The sequence below is a fragment of the Panicum hallii genome, chromosome 1 (genome assembly GCF_002211085.1).
Source record: "Panicum hallii strain FIL2 chromosome 1, PHallii_v3.1, whole genome shotgun sequence".
Classification (NCBI taxonomy): Eukaryota; Viridiplantae; Streptophyta; class Magnoliopsida; order Poales; family Poaceae; genus Panicum; species Panicum hallii.
This window is the reverse complement of record NC_038042.1, coordinates 3,589,034-3,609,081: the sequence shown is the minus strand read 5'-3', so window position 1 is coordinate 3,609,081 and position 20,048 is coordinate 3,589,034. Positions and strand designations below refer to the sequence as shown.

Genomic DNA, 20,048 nt, shown 5'->3' with positions numbered 1-20,048 from the left:
GAGAGAGGTGACGTGCGGCGAGGCTCCGGCCTGCCAACTCGTCGCGGCGGACGACGACGCCGTCGGGAGCCGGCCGGCCACCGCGCGGCCATTATCGCCGGTCGATCGAGCTGCGGATGATGATCGAGCACGCGCGTCTGAACAAAAAAATTCCGTCCTCTTGTTTTCTACTTGTTCGTGCATGAACTTCGTTGTCGATTCTTTGCCCACAAACTTACTCGGCTGCACGAACATGATGATCCGGCCGCACGAACAGGCAGCAACTTGGCGTCGCGTTCCCTCGGCTGCCGGCGCTTTAGACGACACTGCAACTTGGGCCACTTTGACACGTTTGAACTGACCCAGCGGCGAGGGGGCGGGCGAGCAGCTGGCGCAGCAACGACGGCGAAGCTTCGGCGGATCGGAGTGAATCCACACGTCGTCTCCTCCTCCATCTAGACATCTAGTCCTTCTCGTCTTCAGTTCCCGCCAAAACAGGCAAAGGGCGACGGCGACATGCATAGCGCGTACGTGCTGACTGGGCCGAGCAATCGCCTTTTCTTTCCTCGCTATTTAAGCAGCACGTGCCCCTTTGAAACCCGTTATTTTAGGCTATCCGTTTACACCATCGATTTAGCGTAAACAACTGCGATTTGGATCTCACGTGATACGATTAGCAAGTTTAAGGATCTGAATATGCATTTTGAAAGTTTAGGGATCTGGACGATACCCCGAGCTAAATTTAAGGTCCGGCGGTGTATTCTACTCCTTCTTTGTATCAGCTGTGCTTATAGAATTACCATATGATACTGCTTTCCAAAAGAAACATGCTGCCAGCCTTAGCTTGTACTGCCGCAAGATGATCAAAGTTCTGTTTCTTCATATCAGGCTGTCCATGTAGAACCTGCCATGCTACTTTTCAAAAGGAACATACTAGGCCATCAGAGAAACACACAGTACCATAACAACAGCAAACTAAAGCAAACGATCCAGTTACAGACTAGTGGTTGTGTGAGAAACGGACACAAATGAAGGTGGCCACCACCGGTTGAACTTTGTTGGTTTGTTCCGGTCAAAGGATTGTTTGGTCCATCCGGAACGACAGCCTCTAACTTAAGCGATGGTCGCCGTCCGGCAGCCAGCTTTATTTGCCTTGTTGCTCGGGCTCGCACGGCTCTCTCCGATGACTAGCGCTGGAGGTCAAACGGGGCTGGACGGCATATCTGGTTGGTGGCTAGCTTCAACGTGACCACACCGAGGAGTAGGAGACCTTTCAGATGATCAACTCCTGTATCGGATCGATCTGCTATTGTATTCTTGACCAGCTGCCAACACAAAGCATCTCTCTTAGCTAGCTGTGTGCCTGTGTGGCCATGCATTATTTTCTTCAATTTTCTTGGTATCTGATTTGTCATCATGGCAAGTATAAAATTCAGGGAGACTAGCTGGCTAGCTAGCTAGGGTTTCAAGATGTATGGACACAACGCCGCAACGGAGTGAAGGTTAAATGGAATGCAATTTTACTCTGTGTTCTCTCTTTTCAAAGTTTTTAAGCAGAGCTTAGCTTCGAATTCGCCAATCTATGAGGCCATTAGGCCAAGCTTAGGAACCGAACGACCAGCGTTCTTCCATGGCTCTAGCTAGTAGCCTCCTAGAGCAGAGCCGGCCGCTGCGGTGGGGCCCAGCAGCAGATGCGGACGAAACTGTGACGTGTGAGCTGACGCCATGACACGAGTCAATGGGTTGACTGGATATTCTTTTCCTCCACTTCACCCTCACATGCTCCCCAATAATCAACATCCATCTCATCATCAATCAGTGGACCACACCGCCTATGCTACGCATGCCTCCTCCTCTTCTAAAAACGATTCAACAACCAAATACGATTCTTGCTTCCTCGCAGAGAAAAAACAAAAACAAAAACGATTCTTGCTCGAGCTTATTTGATAAAAATCTTGTGCTTAAACTACACAGGTAAAAGAGTTAAAATAATGCGTAACTGCGAGATCTGTTGCTAGGTTTTTGACACTGGGCTTGACAGTACATGTGGCGTGTAAAAACAGCGGATGGTGGTGCATAAAGAAGCAGCAGGTTCCATCTACCGTCACTCAGGCCAAGAAAATGACCTGCAAGTCTTTGGCAGTAGAGTATTACCTGCCACGGTCGCCATTTCACCACATGCGAGAGTTCATAGGATAATGCAAAAGAAACAAAGGGTGAAGAAAGGATAGGGTTTGGTGTGGACCTGGTCCCACCGGGACGTTGACCTTTCAACGGTGGATTGGTGTGGAGGGAAAAGGGAGCAGGGAGTTGGCCTGTGGGCTCTTATCTAGTTGATGCCCAACTTCCCAGCACCTGTTTAGCCTTTAACAGCATGCAAGTCCAAGGTACAACGAGGAAACAAGGGTACATCGGCATCCGATTCCGTACAGTCCCCATTGGTGAGGATTTTATTTTGCATGATTTTTTTTTCTCACGGGGAGAAGAAATAACCGGTGTGTGCACCCTACCATCGTGTAGCTCCAAATTACCATCAACTTAAAATTGGGTGCCCATTGTTCTCCGACAAAGACTACCTAGTTTCCTGTTGATGTTCCATCACGGTTTTTTTTCCCCCAAACAAGATAGCTGTCACCACTTCGCCTAACGATTGCTCCACGCACAAGTCCCAAGTGTTTGAATACTTCAACTCTGTGGATTAGGCAGCTGCAAGAGACACTTCACTTATATTTGCCCTAGTAAGCCAACATATTTAATGGTTTGGACAAGAACATCATGCTGGTGGTACCAGGAGGGAAGCTAGAGCAAAGAATACCCTGGTTCGCCTCTTCATCATGTATACGGCTGTATAGAAATTCTGTAATTCTTCACTAAGTAAGCCTAAAAGGATTTTATTACTGAAAGATGGATTCACAATAACTCTAAAAAATCAGAATTTTCTATTTCACAATAATTTATAATTCCATTCTAAGAAATAAAACCAAATTAAAACCTATATATATCATGATGTGGGGTAGTATGTTTTTTTTATCAACTTTGTCACACAGCCACATTACTTTCCGCGAAGCTAAGCTTAAGGCTTTTACTTTTGATTGTGTTTTCCTTTTAGTGGAAGCTAGTCAATCGGTTTCAGTAGGAATTTTCCTAGTGTTTTCGCCTTTCCTGACCATGTTAACAGCTCTAATCCCAGTGTCTGATATTCCACTATTCCTGAGTCAGCACGGCAGGTCTGTCCTTGAACCATTCGGCACGCTCAAACGTAACTGATATTTGAGAACTATGGATCCTTCGCCCATGCAGAAACAGCGCAAATGGATCTTTCATGTCCACCTTACGCCTTTACTCTTCATTCAGGTAAATAGCACCGAGCTGAGTAAATGGAAAATGTACCTTTAACCCTAAATACCTTAGCTAGCGCGCCCCTAAAAATTGAGCCGGTCCGGTAATCCATGTAGGCCTCGTATGCTATCCCACGAGTCCAGCAGGAAAAAGGAGGGAAAATTCAAAGCAGCATATGCCGTTGAAAGTTCAGGTCGTTCTAGGGCGGCAGCACTAACTTCAACGGTCCTGTCATACTTCGTCAGATCTGATCCTCTTTCTAGAAGTTTCTCTCAAGAGCTTATTAGCAGAACGTTTCGCTCCCTTCTCAAGGGTCAAAGGTTACTTCCCTTAATTATTAGGCCGTCGACTAGAAAACAATGCATAGAACCTACCATTTTGCCCTTTTTGCCTCCAAGAACTACTCCCGCTGTTTCAAATTACATAGCCTATTTTGTTTCATTAAGACAAGCCTTCGTCCAATAATTACTCTAGTAATATACATTTTTAAGAAAGTTCATACATTTCGATCCGTACTTGGGATACTTGGGGTTTAAGCATCTTGTAAATGGTAATGCCCCGGATATAGCTTTCCTAGCACATATATTAAACGCAGGGATAGTTATATTTATTTTGGATCATTAGGTCGATCGAAAAATATGATAAAATAAACTAGAATAGCATTATGTGTAATTATTTTAGGAGGAGAAATGAATTAGGATGACATGCCATTGTAAATATTTAGTTGACCCATGAAACACTGGCATCACCTTTTTTTTTTCCCCGAGTCAGTAAACACGCCAAGGCTTTCACTGTCAGCCCAGATCTCGTGTAACCGGACACGATCATCCTACCCACGTACATACAGCTTGTGCGACAGCGAGTTTGCTGACCGCAAAAGGTCGCAGAAACGTGCGGCTTCGGCTTGAAACCAGCCAGCCGGCAAGCGAAATTCCAGTTCAACCCCAGCGAATTTTCGCCGTCAAAGAAGCGCGCGCACGCACACGTGTAGCGAGCATATGCCAAATGCCAGAACAAATGATCAGGGCTCGTACGAGTACGCGACGCCCGCCGGAGAAGAAGAAGAAGAAGAAGAAGAAGAAGGGAAAAAAATCATGGTGAGTAGCCTGCTTACCCGTCGCTGTCGGCGCTGTCAGGTCCATCCACCCGGTTGTTTATTCCTGTGGGCTTCTTGTTGTTCCCTGCGCCGCATGCATCACGCGGCGGCACGGCACGGCACGGCCGAGAGCCCCAGCTTTGATGATGCACATGGTGATTAACTGGTGATGGACCATGGATGATGGTGATGCCACCTGCCAATGGCATTGCCAAGCAAACACATCACCGAAACCTAACTTGCTTCAGAGAGGACGAGATCAGGTTACCTGAGTTCAGACGGAACGGGGCACCTCAGCCCGGACGGACAGCGGCTCACGCTACCTTGGTTTGGTTGTCTCATCAGTTTGGTCGGCATGGAGTGGGTGTACAGGTGTGTTTAGGTGCATGGATGCAACTATGCAAGCAGTACTTGCACCAGAATCAGAATGTCAAGCTCAAGCAGATAGGTATGCACAAAAATGGTCAAATGGTTGTATGGCTGTCACTATTGCGCTACAAGATGTCTCCATGTACATGATTCTCATTCGCTGTTCATGAGGCCTTTTTTTTTTTTAATAAGGATCCATGAGGCTGTCTAGCTTGTCTAAAGCATATCAAATAAGTCAAGCAAGAGAGCTACTTCTTGGTGTAAAAGCTATGTTTGATCAGGTCCTCCGCCCCAGTCTGCACCACAGCCCGCTCTTTGTGTGGATGGTGGCGCCAGTCACCATCTCCACTTCGTCCGGCGACCCCCTCAGCTCCACATTAAACTTCTGCAGCAGCAGGGACAGCGCCACCGTCGACTCCAGGAGCGCGAATTGGTCTCCCACGCACTTGCGGGGTCCTCCGCCAAAGGGAAGGAAAGCAAAGTCGGCTATGATCTGGTAAAAGGGAAAACTTGATATGTTCTCAATTTCACATAAATGCATGCTGCAGCGGACAGGGTGAAGCGAATATTGTTGAACCAGACCTCATTGGGGTACATTGCTCCGGGACTCCTGCTGGGATCAAAACCAGACCAGCCTTCTATGCTCTCATCCTTCTTTGGAACTGAAAATCTCTCAGGTTCAAATTCATTTGGCCGGTCCCAAAAGTATGGGGATCGGTGGAGGTTGTATACCTGCAGGGCCAAAATTCACCATAAGGCGAGCCATGGCATGGATCAAACCATTTATAATGCAGTCAAGTTTAGAGCCATTTGTGCTGCACAAGACTTAGCAAAAGTTCCTCATAAAAACAACTATACAATTACACAAACCATTTCAAAACTGCAATCGCCTAACTCACCGAAACAAATATATCAGTCCCGGTTGGTATTTCATATCCGTCTTTTGCTCCATTGTACCCACCTGCATAAATAGACACAAGATAATCAGTGGGGAAAGGCAAGGGCATGTATCAACAAAGGCAACATACCCTGATTGTCGTTATATTAATTCACTGAAAACTAAAAGAAATTTCAAAAAAAACATCACAGTAATATGATGCATATAGGGAAATCAAATGGGAGATATAAATGAACCGAACTAGAAAGCATGCTATACATATGAGAAGTGCACAGTAAAAAGAATGTGATCACTTCAGTGGAAGCAGTTCGGCCTATCTAGGTGTAATCCAAGTGTGCAATGAAACTAAACTACTTCCGCATACTGAAATTTAAACTAGAACCTGGAGCCACAAAGTCATGTGCTTACATTAGTAGAAAGTTTCAGGTCAACACTTACATAAGTCAAACTTAATGGCAGCTTACTTTATTAAAGGAGAATATAAATATTATTTAATCCGATTTTCTGTGCTGAGGACATGCCCTTCACAACATCTGCCATGAACCCGCCTATCACTCAGCAACCACTAAACATCCTTTGGATTTTATGGGGAAGAACTTAGGATGTTAGAGAGCGAATGGTACCTGGCAACTTGTCTGGCCGGAGAGAACGCCTGATTAACAATGGTGGCTGAGGATACAAGCGAAGAGCCTCAAGAATGATCAATTTTATGTACCTAGAGGACAATGTAAACGTTTCATGAGAGGAAGGGGAAAAAAATCTGATTTGTAAAATATAGCTAGTAATTCCAGAGACAAATGGCACATGGAAGAATCAAAGCTAGTTGAATTCAAAATAATGGTAACATAGTGACATACTCTAATTTCTTGAGGGATTCCACAGTAATTGCCCCATTGCTGAGAACAGAATCAACCTCTGCCTGTGCTTTTCTCATCTTGGTAGGGCTCTGCATCACAATACGGTATAACCAAATGATATTCAAGCCAAATTTAATTACTTAACGCATTCTGTGATAACATTGCTGTACCTGGGCTAGCAGAAAAACAGACCAAGTCAGAACAGCAGCAGTTGTTTCATGTCCAGCAATAAGCATCGTCATAAGATCATCCCGAAGCTGTCACAAGCCATGGAATTTATAAACTTAGTTTGCTGCATATAGGAAGAGAGAGGCAGCATAACATAAAACTCTCAAAATGCCCTGTTCTCACAATTTACCTGGCGATCATCAACATCAGCTCCCCGCATGTCAACAAGGAACCTCAGCAAGCTGACATCCTACAAGCATGATGGAAAGATATGAGCCACTATTCACAAAACCCCCCTAGAAGTTGTGAGTTCTGACACTGAAATGAGCCAAAAAGGAGGGAGGAATAGCAGCCAACCTTCTGAGATGAGTAGTCCCTTTGCTGGAGCTTTTCCACATCAGCTTCCTATATAGCAAGTCTACAACAGCATTAGAACTACAACAAGCTCCTTAAAATGCCACCATGTGAGAATTGCATTGCAGTTGCACAAACCTGCCTTGTCTCCTTTGCATTTTTTATAAGATTATCAAGGCAATCGTTGATGACCTTGAGGTCACTGTGGAACTTGCGCTGCCTTGGAACTAACCATTTTGTAAAAGGAAGATTCCAATAGGGAATGTAAAATGTGGATCGGTGCTCAGCTTCAAAAAGTGTTCCATACACTGCCTGCATAATGGAAACGGAAGCTCTTAAAGCAGAGAACATAAAAAGCATAATCCATATATCTCAAGATAGTCATACATTATGAATCTTCTTCTGTATTTTTACTCAATTTCTCTATCCTAGCATCTGCATCACATCCTATGCACAAATAAACCTAAAGTATTAGGACTACAGATATAATTCTATACCAACCTTGATTATAGGGGATTCCTTAGTAACTGAGTCAAAATCAAAATTGAACACACCCAAGCCAATTATATCGAGTGCCAAATTGGAGAATTCAGCTTCAAGGTCCACCATGACTTGCCCTTCTCTTTCAGTAAGCTCTTCAAGCTTTGATATTGTTCTTTCTGAACATTTAGTAAATATTCTCACCATAGCTTCAATGAATAAGGCATGGAACCCAGGCGTTATAACTGCAGGCAGAACACATGGATTGGATAAGTTGTGCCATCAGTACAATATTATGTGAAATGCATACATGGAATTCAAATAATCTCTAAATAAATTTGATTATAATGATCAATTACCTCGTCAAATAGTAGTAACTGTTAAAAGATTGCATCAATTGTTTATTTTTCCACCCTCAAGGCAAAATGCAAGCTAATAAATTCAGAATTGAAAGAAGCCCTAGGATAATTTTGCATGCCTGGAGGTCTTGTCTTAAGCATCAATTAAGCTAGAAAAACTTTTAGGATTGGAAAACAGAACTGGCAAGGACTGAATTTTGGAGCATAAGCAACTGGTCAGCCTGCTACTTCTTACTAACAGCATAGGCTATGGCATAGATTAATGCAGAAAAACATGCAGTATTGTACTCAGTGCAAACTTGAAAGCACAGAAAATATGATTCAATATCCAACCTTTCTAACCTTTTCTCCTTTGCTTCCAGGTATCAAGGTCAGCAGGTATAAGACCCTTTCCCATTATTGGTTTTAAAATTTCAGCGAGAACTCCCTGATTTCAAGTGCAGAAATACTATGTAAGAGGGAAACCAGCAAAGGCAGGTTATCCACGGCATGTAACAATATATGCAAAATGCAGTTGCAGAGAGGCAACTTGTAATATAAATAACCTAGCAGCCATCATGGGAGTCAAGAAATTATGGTTGGGTATTTCAAAAAAAAGAAATTATGGTTGAAAGCCATCTAGAATTTCTAATAGTTATGGAGCCAATAGAATATGAGAATATGTTAGACATCATACCTTATCATAACAGAAAGCGTTCTCCCGGAGGATGTGTCTGGCAACGATAGGGTCAGAGACGACTACGAACGACTTGGGTCCAAAAGCAAGCTTGTAGACAGAGCCATGCTGCGAATTAAGAGATCATAACTTGTCAGTGTTGCACGAGCTGCTGTCCTCAGTTTCCATTCGATTTTTCCTATATGGTCAAGGTTAACTAATTGGAGAACAGAGTATACTAAAAAAATGAAACGATCATAATGCGCGAGAGGGGGACGACAGGATGGGGGGCGCATTCACCTCGAGGAACCAATCGTAGAGCGAGAAGAAGAGGGGCTTGCCGAAGAGGTCGGTGACGGCTCCCTCGGCGACGGGCATGGTCCCGACGCTGCCTCCGCTGAGGAAGTTGGTTAGCAGGTTACTGGCGTTGTCGAGCAGGTTCCGCTGCTTCGGCTTGGGCGGCTGCTGCTGCTGCTGCTCGTTGTCGACGCTGGTGGACTGGCACCTGCGCCAACGCCCCAGAGGTACAAATCGATCGGTCACTATTCTGCCAACAAACACTCGCGCGAATTCAGCAGCCGGCCAGCCGCGCCCAACTGCTGGCTGGAACTGCAGCTCATTCGCGCGGTGGCATAGCGAGGTCACAAGTGGTCGAACACCTGGTGGGCGTCCACCGGCGCCGGGAGCGAGCGACTGAGCGAGGAGGTGAGGGTGTCAGTGGGCGTACCTGACGGCGAGCAGGCGCCTCCTGCGAGACGCGGATGGAGCCGACGTTGAGGATCCGTGACGCGGCGAGCCAGCGACGGGCCCCGGGAGCAGCGTGGCGGCGGCGGGCGCGGTCGCGGCCATGGCGCTGGGGGGAAGTCGCGAGCGGTGGCAGAGCATAGCAGGAGCAGTGGAGCGGAGCGCGGTGACCTGGACACAGATAAGGCGGCCGCGGCAGAATTGAATCGGGTCGCGCGTCGCGGCGGAGCCGGAGGGTGGTGCGGTGGGGCGGTGGGCGGTCGAAAAGGGAACAGCCCGTTGCGCGCCGACCACGGAACGTGGCCTGCCCGGCGCGGCGCGGTGGCCCGGCCACGCACGGCCGCGCCCGAAACGTGTCGCGCACAAGCCAAAGTGCCAAACTCGGTGCTCCAGTGCCCACTCCACCTCCATCACCACAATTGCTATCCCATTGCTCCAAATCCCGGTCTTTCTACCCCCATCGTTGTTTGCAAATCTTAAAAACTTGTGCTTTTCTCTCTTTGTTTTTAGATATTTATGGTGTTTCATATATTTTCAATTTTTTAAAACGGAAGGCGTACATGATAATGAATGATTTAATGCATGCTTGCTTCAGGAAATTAGTCTTTCTAAAAATTTCAGTGCATAAGAATACAGAATAAACAGTGGAATTTGTGAAACTAATCCATCTGAAAATTAGTTTTTTCTTTACACATTACAACTCACACACTCAAAATGTACGTACATTCATCCCTATGAATGCACGTACGCAAATAAAATTAGATTTTTTTTAAGGAACAAAGCTTGTCTCTGGGCAAGCAATTCGCAAATTTCCATGGTCAGTCTTCAGTCAGTTTCATCAAATCCAGCCGAAAAACCCGTATTTTTTGCATTTTGGCATTTTTTCATAAGTTGTTTACATTTAGACCCCCATAGCAACGAATTGTAAAAATGGACCCTCAGCACGGTGCCAAAGATCATGGAGCCGTTGTATAATAGCATGGAGCCATGATCTTTGGCGTCGTGCTATTGGTCCTCGCCGAGGGCGAATAGCACGGCACCAAAGGATATGGCGCCGTGCTGTTGACACCAGGCGTCAAGTGCCATAGCGCCATGCACTGGACTTAACTCCTGCCCAGACGTTTCCTCCTCCCTCTGCTGTAGCTCGGCGCCAAAGGCCCTGGCGTCGTGTTGGTTTGACGCCGTATCATTTGGCACCATGCTGCTAGCCATAGAAAATTTAGAAGTCATGAATAGAAACAACACATCACCGTATTTAGAACATGGTCACGTCTAAGTACTAAGTTCACATTAAGAACTAAGGTTCACGAATAAGCATTCACAAGCACACATAAGTTCAGAAACACATAAGTGGATGATCAGCTACTGAAAAGCGCGCATCAGTTTCTCTTAGACCGTCTCCTATCCTGTCACACCCGGTTTTTAAAGGACAAAACCGAATGCATAACTATATGTATGCCAGGATCAAGTTCCATACATATAGTGACTTCATCAGTGAATAATCAGCAACAGTATCACGAAAAGAGAATTTAAACACTATAAAGATTATCAGAGTTATACAGCTTATTCTGGAAACGAAGACTCCAAACTTCACAGGCAATCGACCAGGGGTTGCGCAGGCCTAGAACTCAGCATCATCTTCAAAAGACTTCAAACCACTTTCTCCTCTGAGCAGCAATTATAACAAGCGTGAGTACACTTATGGTTGGTACTCAGCAAGTGTTGGGAAATATATGACATGAAGGCCAAAATCAAGGAAAGGCTGACTAGCTTACTGCGATAAGCAATTTTAGTTGGTCAAATTTTATTAGCACCTGATTACTATGGTATAAGTTCGTACCAAAAACCCACATTAAAAGAGAGAGAAGAGATACAGCATAAGCATAACCACAACCATATACATGGTCCATGATAACCATAACCATAGCCATGGTCCACGATTTAATTTATCTTCAAGTTCAATTAATCATGTGAGGGTCCAAGCCGCTCTTAACCGTGAGCACGGCTGATATATCAGTTTTCACTCTGCAGAGGTTGTACACTTTACCCACAATTCGTGTCTCCCGATTTGCCCGAGGTAGCTAGCCTCTTAAACACTTCCGAGGTGAGTGGCAAGGGATTCACTACGAGGCCTTTACAAAGATTCCCTAACTTATGATAATCCGCTAAGGTTTCAAGTCAAAGCGGTCATAACCCTCCCTAATGAGGAAATACCTTAGCCAAGGACCACATAGCCATGTGCCTCAAAAGGACCGAGCTATACCCCGTCGATGCAACCCCTCTTGCCCTTTCGGTAAGATTATCATAAACTAGAGTCTCCAATTAATTAGCCAAGACCAGAGCCATATAGTATTGTGGTTGCACTGTTTTCCTGGGTGGTTCTCCATGTTCCAATTAAAATATATAATCTTGTGATTAACATCACTAAGAGCATGGACATGGATAAAATAGGTGTAACATCATCATTGTTGTCATCATGATTATATATTATTCCCCAAACCATAACCAGTTGAAGCAACTAAGCAATAGCTACCCAACAATAAAGATAAAACCCAGATTGACAAGGAATGATCATAAAGACTAGGCATATCCTTAATTAGGATCCATCAAAATTAGGACACATGCATGCATATAAAGAAAATGTTATATTTATTGTGATTATTAGGACAAAAGCATGATCAAGAAAACACTTGCCTTTCTTTTAGCGAATAGCTGCTCAGAGTCTTCAACTCTTGTTCTTGAAACTCTATATCTTCAAAGCTCTTGGGTCACGCTCCTTCTAACGTCACACAAGCAACGGGCCCAAAACATACAAGCAAGCAAACAAACAAGAACGACTAAGAACAGATACAACAAACAAAAGGAAAGCTTTAAAAGAGCAAACTAAAGGATAAGGCTCGATGCTACGGTCACGAGAAAGAAAGAAACGCGGAAAACGGAACTAGGATTGAAAAGATACAGCTATCGGGAGATTTATATTATAAAAGAAATAAAGAACTATAGGCTTTCATTTATTTTAATCCAGAAAACTAATGTAAAAGATATTCAAGAGAGAATATCCCTAATTATAATTAACTCATATTATATTTGCATTTATAAAGACGAAGTAGAACTTAGTCAAATTTTATATACAATTCTCTATGTACAAATTACACTAATTAATTAATTAATTAGAAAAGAAACTGGTGAGAACATCTAAACGCATAACTTTATGATTCGAGTTGAACTAAACAAATTAAATTATAAATATATTTAAGTGGATATTAATCAAATTAACATTAGTTATGAAAACCGGAGAAAAGACTTAATTGGATTTTATTTCGGAAAACTAGATGAGAGGATATTATTCAAATTAAATTGATATATAATTTTAAAAATAGGAATTACGGCACAACAACACTACTAAACAATAGATTAGGGTTTTAGAAGACTAACGCAAAAAGAACGGATCAAAACGGATCTAAAACGCGGAAACTACGCATAAAACAGCGCTGCAGGGACTTATACGCAATTAACTATAGACTTTAAGGGTTAGCTGAAAAGAAATACATGACACAGAAAATAGGGCTCACAAATACAGAAAAGATTAGGGTTAGACCTGAAAAAAATTCCATGGTGGGGCTGGATTGAAAAGATGGAAAAGATCTAGGGTTTTCTGCAAAATCTGCAAGACACAGGAAAGAACAGGAAAATTACATCTTTCTCCGGGGACTGGATTGCAAAAGCTCGAGTTTCCTCCATGGCTGCTGCACGGAAGCTTCCTGTCCACCAAAATTGGAGCGATTTAGACCATGGGAGAGCACGGGAAGTGGGGGAAAAGAAAGAGGAGAGGGAGGGGGTTCGATTCCATGCCTTACCCGCAGCGGAGATGCACCGAGACGATCGAATTTCGCGAGAGAAAACGGCAAGGTTGGGTCTGTTCTGAGCGGTTTCTGTTCCTGCTCGTGGCAGCACCTGGGCGACAGGGGGCGGGGCAAGGACAGTGCGCAGGGCAAGGTAGGGCGCTCAGGTGACGCGCACGGGCACAGGAGCATGCAGGAGAGGGAGGGGCGGCGCTAGGCGGGTCTGGGCGCACAAGATGCAGAAGGACGACATCCTGGTGGTGCGCTGGGCGATGCAGGGATGCGAGGAGGAAGACGCGCTACAAGGCACGGCGGCTCGGTGCAGAAGAAGAAGGGCGCGATGGCTGCGGTCCTCCGGATGGTGCGCACGGCACATGGGCGGCGTCCAGGGCAGCAGAGGCTCGGGCTGGCGGAACGCGGCGTCCTGGCGGCATTCGCATGCGAGCAGGAGAGGAACGGGAGGGGGCCTGGGCGCTCGGTGATGCAGGAAACAGGGAGGAGGCATGGCGGCATGGTAGGGTACAGGCCTGAGGGTTTTGCTCGCCCTTTATAGGGGTGCTGTGTGCGAAGAGTCCGAGTTCTCCGCGTGCACGGGTTGGGCCTCAACAGAAAATGAAACGGGTTGGGCCTGAACAGAAAACGAAACGGGAAAAGAAGATGATAGGTGGGGCCGTGATGTCATAGAGAAGGATCAGGGAAAGAAGCGATTGTCTGCAGGAACTCGGGGGCGATGCAGAAGGAGGTCGCAGGGGCGCAACGGTTTGGGCACTCGGCCTTGCGAGCTGGAGGGTCGCGCGGTCTCGGCGCTTGAGACTTCTATCATGGGCGCGAGCTCGGGCGAAGGCTGAACAGAAAAGCGAGCTGACAGCACTGGTTAAATGTGAACCATTTATTCGGAAGCGCGAAAAGACAAGGAAAAGATCAGGCCGAGTCGTTGGGGCTGACGGTGATCGAATATCATCGGAAAAACACTGAAGACAAGTCACAAGGCATCGTTTTCAAGCATGACTTGATCGGGGAGAACGGTTAGAGGATCGGAAGCTCGATGGGACATCTTAAAGATTCAGAGAGGACAAGGTTAAAAGGATATACAACAAAGATACGGCTCGGTCCGACTGCGATGAAAATTAAAAATATAAATATTTTCCAGAACATATTTTTAAGTTCAAAATAAATCTAGAAAAGCCCAGATAAATATTTCAAACCACGAAAAATATATCCAGAAGAATCCCAAAAATTTCTGAGGAAAACTCGGGTGTTAATTTGGGTCACGAGGATTCCCAATAAAATATTTGGACTTCATGAAAAAAGAATTTTAGAGCTTTCCAAGTAAAATAAATGGATCTAGCTCCAGGATAAATAGAATAATTTCTAGAAAAAATCGTTAAAATTCTCGGAAAAATCCTATTGATAGATGAACATATTGCAAAAGATAGTCACATCCTAAAATTGAATATTTTAGGGTGTGACATATCCCTGCCAAGTGCGTTAGTACCTGACGTGTGACGAGCAGAAGGGCGGCGACGACGAGGCGTAGGCTAAGTAGCGCAAGGAGCATCTTGTAGCTGCGAAGTTCCAATCTCGTCGTAGTCCTCCGGCTGGTTGGCATCATAATCCTCATCGTCCTCCTCCTCATCATCTTGGTGGTCGTTGAAAGTGGTTGTAGGTGAGGAGCTAGCCACGGCCAACTGATGTGCGCTTATGTGGGATGACAATGTTGTTGCTGTTGAGGCTGCGGAGGCCCTGGACCGGTGAGACAAGGAAGGCACTACCATGTTGGTGGGCACTACGCAACGGCATCCGCAACGAGCAGCAGCTCTGTTAGAGGTGCCTCTGCAACTTCTGCATAAAGGCCACAACGAATATAAAATTTAGTGAGTGTTTGTAATTATAACAAAAAGAATCATAAATGAAATTATATTTTCAAACCTCCAACATCTCCCTCATTCACCGCTCGTTGCCCGGACTGCAAATTAGGTAGCGTAGAGTATTGTCAATATCATACACGGACTGCATAACCGAAGAACCCTGCATAGTACAAAAGAGTGAGCTTATGTAATAAGAGGAAATGTTAAGTCAAAGTACGGAATTGAAGTTAGTGCTTACCAATGGGTGCGATCTCCACTATAGTGCCCTCTCTAGTTCGCACGTCGTAACTCAAAGAGTCTTAGTGATGCCTAGAGGGGGATGAATAGGCGTATCTAAAAATTTCTGAAAAATTCTTCGCAGAAGTTAAAGCTGTCGGAACTTTCGACACTGTGTAAGAAGTTCTGGTGAACCGGAACTTCTAATATAGGATCGGAACTTCTGATGAAATGAAGTTCTTAAGCAAAATTCAAAATTAAATTTAAAACTGCAGAACCTGGCTGAATTAAAAGTTGAGCAATGATGCTATGAACCTTCTGCAAGTGATCTTTACAAGCACATCAACTTGGGAACGTAGATCGGTACAAAACAAACTCTAAGTCAACAAGAACTAAGTAAAAGTAATAAGCACAAGACACACGAGATTTGTTCACCAAAGTTCACTCCTACTAAGTAAGCTACATCTCCGTTGAGGAGCTCACAAAGAACTGGGTCTTACACTAACCCTTTTCCGCCCTCAATCAACCATAAAGGAGGATTGAGTCACTTACTGTGTAAAAATCCATAAAGGATGGATAATAGAAACTTTCCGGGACGCACACATACGAGAGGACGCTCAACCGGGCGACACCGAACCGTCTAGAAGCAAGCTTCAAGAGTAAAAAATACGAATCGATGGATGGAGATGCTTCAAGTGCTCTTGAGATGAATGTGGCTGCCTTCTCACGCAAGTGCTCGAGCCTCACACCTCAATCTTACTATCACCCAATCTCTAACTTGAATCAACTTAAGGATTAGCTCTTGAAGGGATTGGAGAAGTGTAGTGGAAGCTTCTGGAGGTGCGTTCTTCGTGTTAGGTCAACAGCATATGAGTGAGGGACTGACGGGTACCCGACCCCAAAATCTGTATGCAGAATAAGTGATTGTAGAAACTTCCGATCCGGGGTCGTAACTTCCAACACTATTAAATTAGCCTGGCTAAGAACTCCCTGTCAGAACTATTAACCAACTTCCGACAGGGGTCGGAACTTCCGACCCATCGGAACTGCCGACACTTTATAGAAACAGTGAGAAAAACTCAGTGCATAAGTGTGTGATTTGTGTCTCTCATGGGTAGTTGGCATCTCAATTAAGCACTTTTACATGTTCAAACTATCCATTCGCATCCCTCCTAATAGTACGTTGTTTCCTATACTCAAATTCAAAATAGAAAATAAATAAAAATCTTCTTTTGAGCTCCATCACCGTCTATAAGTAGATTGGCATCTTTTCATGCAAATATTTTATTTTATTGAATTTTATCCTATCCATAGCTCGATAAACATATTAGTTCCTTAATTATGCATGTCATCAATACCAAAACCCACGCACTTTCAGTAACTGGTGTCCTCATCCTCGGAGGAAGCAATATCTGCATAGTCATCTCCGGTCCACTTCTGGCGCAGCTTGTGTTGTGTGGCCCTGTGGTACAATCCCAAGTACCGTCGGAAGTTAGCTCTAGTGTGTTGGGGTCCACCAAGTTTAGGAATGTCGTTCAAGCGCCGCCACCAATCCACCATGTCACGATGGTGGTGAGCAAAGTCCGTTACTTTCCTTTGGCATACCCGATTGAAACTACAAACAAGTTTGAATTGCGATTGTAAGCCACATGCATAGCATGGCATCAAAGAAACGAGGCGGCCAACTCTGTTGCAACCCATACTGGCGGGCTACCCTGTGAGGTAAGTGAATCTCGACGGTATAGAAGCAAATCAGAGAGCACCTAGCAGTTCACATGTGCTCATCTCGGCGGTACATTGGGTTCAGAGGCATTGCAAGTATCCAAGCCCTGTAGTGGAATGTGACTGTCGCCTCATTGGCGTCGTCCGGACAGCTACCAAAGGTGCCCCTCAACCAGAGCAACCAGACCCCATACATGGGGTCCCGGCAGCCCTCCACAGGCACTGGAAGTGGAGTCCCCAAGAACTCATTGACACGGGCACGCTAGCTGTCAGACACTGCAAGGCCAATCACTGAGGCTATCTCCAGCGAGAGCCGGTAAACGGTTCGCTACCGTATCAATAGAGGATACTGTAGCAAACGGACGCTCCAGCGGCAGCCTCCAAAGCGTGCGGTAAAATAGGGGAGGGGGACTGCGTCCCGCACAGAGGGAGTCAGGAGCGCCGTCCTCCATTCGCCTCGCCCTCCAGCGCATCTCCGGCAGCCCCTTCCGCGCGGCCGCGGGAAGAAACTGCCGGGACTGCGCGGGGCGGCGCGGGACGGCGCGGCAGCGGCGAGGGGCGGCGCGGCAGGGGAGGCGCCGGGCGCGGGGGAGGCGCCGGGCGCGGGGGAGGCGCGGAGGGGAGGCGCCGGGCGTGGAGGAGGAGGGGGCGGAGGGGGAGGCGCCGGGCGCGGAGGAGGAGGGGGCGGCGCGGGACGGCGCGGCAGGGGAGGCGCCGGGCGCCGGGCGCCGGGCGCCGGGCGCGGAGGAGGAGGGGGCGGAGGAGGAGGAGGCGGCGGAGGAGGAGGGGCGGCAGGGGAGGCGCGGAGGAGGAGGGGGCTGCGCGGGACGGCGCGGCAGCGGCGCGGGACGGCGCGGCAGCGGCGCGGGGCGGCGCGGCAGGGGAGGCGCCGGGCGCGGAGGAGGAGGAGGGGGGCGGGCGGACGGAGGGGCGGGCGGAGGCCGAGGAGGGGCGGGCGGGCGGCGGAGGAGGAGGAGGGGCGGGTGGAGGCAGAGGGGCGGGCGGCGCGGAGGAGGAGGAGGAGGAGGGGGCGGGCGGCGCGGAGGAGGAGGAGGGGGGCGGGCGCGGCGGATGGGCGGAGGAGGAGGAGGAGGGGCGGGCGGAGGCAGAGGGGCGGGCGGAGGAGGAGGAGGGGGCGGGCGGCGCGGAGGAGGAGGAGGAGGAGGGGGCGGGCGGGCGGAGGGGGGCCGGGCGGAGGCAGAGGAGGGGGGGGCGGCGGGCGGTTGGAAAAAATAAAAAAAAATTGAGATTGTGGGGTATAGAGGATGCAAATAGAGGATATTGTTAGAGTTAGGTTTGGTATAGGGAATGAAATTGATATGGAGGATGGAAATAGGGGATGGAATTTAGAGGACATCGCTGGAGATAGCCTGAATTGCCTCAAATTGGCAACCCCACGAGCATGGCCACATCCGATAGTCATCTCCCCGCAAGGTAGGTGTAAACTGTGAGTCTCCAGCCTCCACCTAAAAAGGTGCGACCAATGTTAGAATCATTTGCAAAATAGATATGCATCCCGATATGACATGAAAGGATAATCGAGTTTGTCATTCACCTATCGATGAGAGCAGTCAGTGCGGCGGGGTTGAACGTAGGAAGTCCACGACGAAGAAGGTTGGTGACGACGTGCAGACCGGCACGTTGAAAGAGTGAGGTGTACCGATCGTCGTACACCATGATCTGCGACCCATCGTGGGTCCGAGGTCGAAAGATAGGAAGGACCTGCAGAAAAAATAAAGTTCAATGTTATATATACGAAGCAATATTACATTAAATGTTAAAATTTGCATATAGTCCCTGAACATAGGAATATACCAAATCCTGCTCGATCAGCCTGGCCCTATGGTCCTTCTCGTAGAACTGATTCAACTACCAGTATTCTGCCATCCTGCATTTCAAAAAACAAGCATATCAATAGTAACTTGATTCTTCAAGCTATATCTCTAGGGTATAGTACAGTAGAGAAATAAATCTTGACGTAAACTTATTTCCATTGAGAGTACAGTAACATAATTTTGCTGATATACAAGTGCACACAATGAGCATAGCAAGTGCAGCCTGTATATCATACTTCTAAAATCGTTAGCTAAACCAGAAAGAATAAATGAAGATGTGCCTTTTCATTCAGTTAGGTGCAAGCACAACTAACACACGTTTTTGGATTAAAGCAACTGTTTTCTATAATTCTCTAGATCTCTAGAGGTTCGTATTTAGATATTTGGCCTGCTCTGTGGCCTTTCACTTTGCCTTATCTGCATTCAATATCTAAGTATTTCTATTAAGAACTGCCATGAGATACTTTCTAAACTTGTCTACTATTCGCAGGAACTCCATACACTCAACAGTTTGAATCATTTCCCCTACAAATGGATCAACAAAAAATAGAAAGAAGGTTTCCATGTCACTATCAATAACATCCACACAACCAATTCCAATCAAATCCTAACTAATGTCAAATCCCTAGCATTTAGCCCTAATATAGAATTGCACAAAATGTGGACGGTATAATCAATTTTGCATGAAAAAAGAGGGAGAAGAGGGTGTTCACCTTTGCTGAACACGGATCTGAAGCTTTCTCGCTTCGATTTGGCCAGATTTGGCCGGATTGGGAGGAGGGGTACGATGGGGGGAGAGAGGGACGGAGCGGTCCTAGAAGGAGATTAGAGAGGCAGAGGAAGAGCCGGCGGGCGCAGAACTTATATCCCACAGCATGGTGCCATGCCAGTTAGGGTCGTGGCCTGACAGCACGGCGCTAAAGGCTGCGCGTTGTTTTTCAATACCACGGCGCCATGATCTTTGGTGCCATGCTGGCCGCCCACGCCACGTTGACGATCCACGTGAAAATGCACGGCTCCGTGCTGTTATCCAACGGCGCTGTGATCTTTGGCGCCGAGAATCCAGAATCTTCCCGCCAGGGGTGCAAATGTAAAAAAATACGGGCCGAAAAACACACAGAACGCGCAAGTTCGCGGCCCAAACGCATACGCAGATAACCGAGCCCATTCCGCCCTCGGACGGCCTGGCCCGGTGCTGCGGTGGACGAACGAGAAAGCTAATGCGTGGGCTGGGCTTTGCTTCAATTCTGCCAAGAGTGGTTGACCG

At 46.7% G+C, this 20,048-nt stretch overlaps 1 protein-coding gene across 1 annotated transcript; it reads right to left on the bottom strand.

The window, feature by feature from the left end:
• Nucleotides 1–4,844: 4,844 nt before the first annotated feature.
• LOC112877151 (cytochrome P450 97B2, chloroplastic) lies at nucleotides 4,845–9,633 on the bottom strand. Its single transcript, XM_025941362.1, has 14 exons — nucleotides 9,282–9,633; nucleotides 8,855–9,059; nucleotides 8,576–8,683; nucleotides 8,242–8,326; nucleotides 7,562–7,785; nucleotides 7,199–7,372; nucleotides 7,064–7,111; nucleotides 6,897–6,956; nucleotides 6,709–6,795; nucleotides 6,539–6,627; nucleotides 6,305–6,396; nucleotides 5,683–5,744; nucleotides 5,366–5,515; nucleotides 4,845–5,276 (listed from the first exon to the last, which is right to left on the bottom strand). Exons 1-14 carry the CDS (start codon nucleotides 9,437–9,439, stop codon nucleotides 5,061–5,063), a joined length of 1,758 nt encoding a protein of 585 aa, XP_025797147.1. The 5' UTR covers nucleotides 9,440–9,633; the 3' UTR covers nucleotides 4,845–5,060.
• Between the last annotated feature and the right edge of the window lie 10,415 nt (nucleotides 9,634–20,048).

What these genes read in the sequence shown, in the direction of transcription:
- LOC112877151 (XM_025941362.1), bottom strand. Translation starts at nt 9,439, where the DNA reads ATGCTCTGCCACCGCTCGCGACTTCCCCCCAGCGCCATGGCCGCGACC. An exon ending in AGGAATCCCCTATAATCAAG is followed by an intron (nt 7,373 to 7,561) that starts GTTGGTATAGAA and finishes TCCATTATGCAG; the next exon opens with GCAGTGTATGGAACACTTTT. An exon ending in GGACTGATATATTTGTTTCG is followed by an intron (nt 5,516 to 5,682) that starts GTGAGTTAGGCG and finishes TTGGCCCTGCAG; the next exon opens with GTATACAACCTCCACCGATC.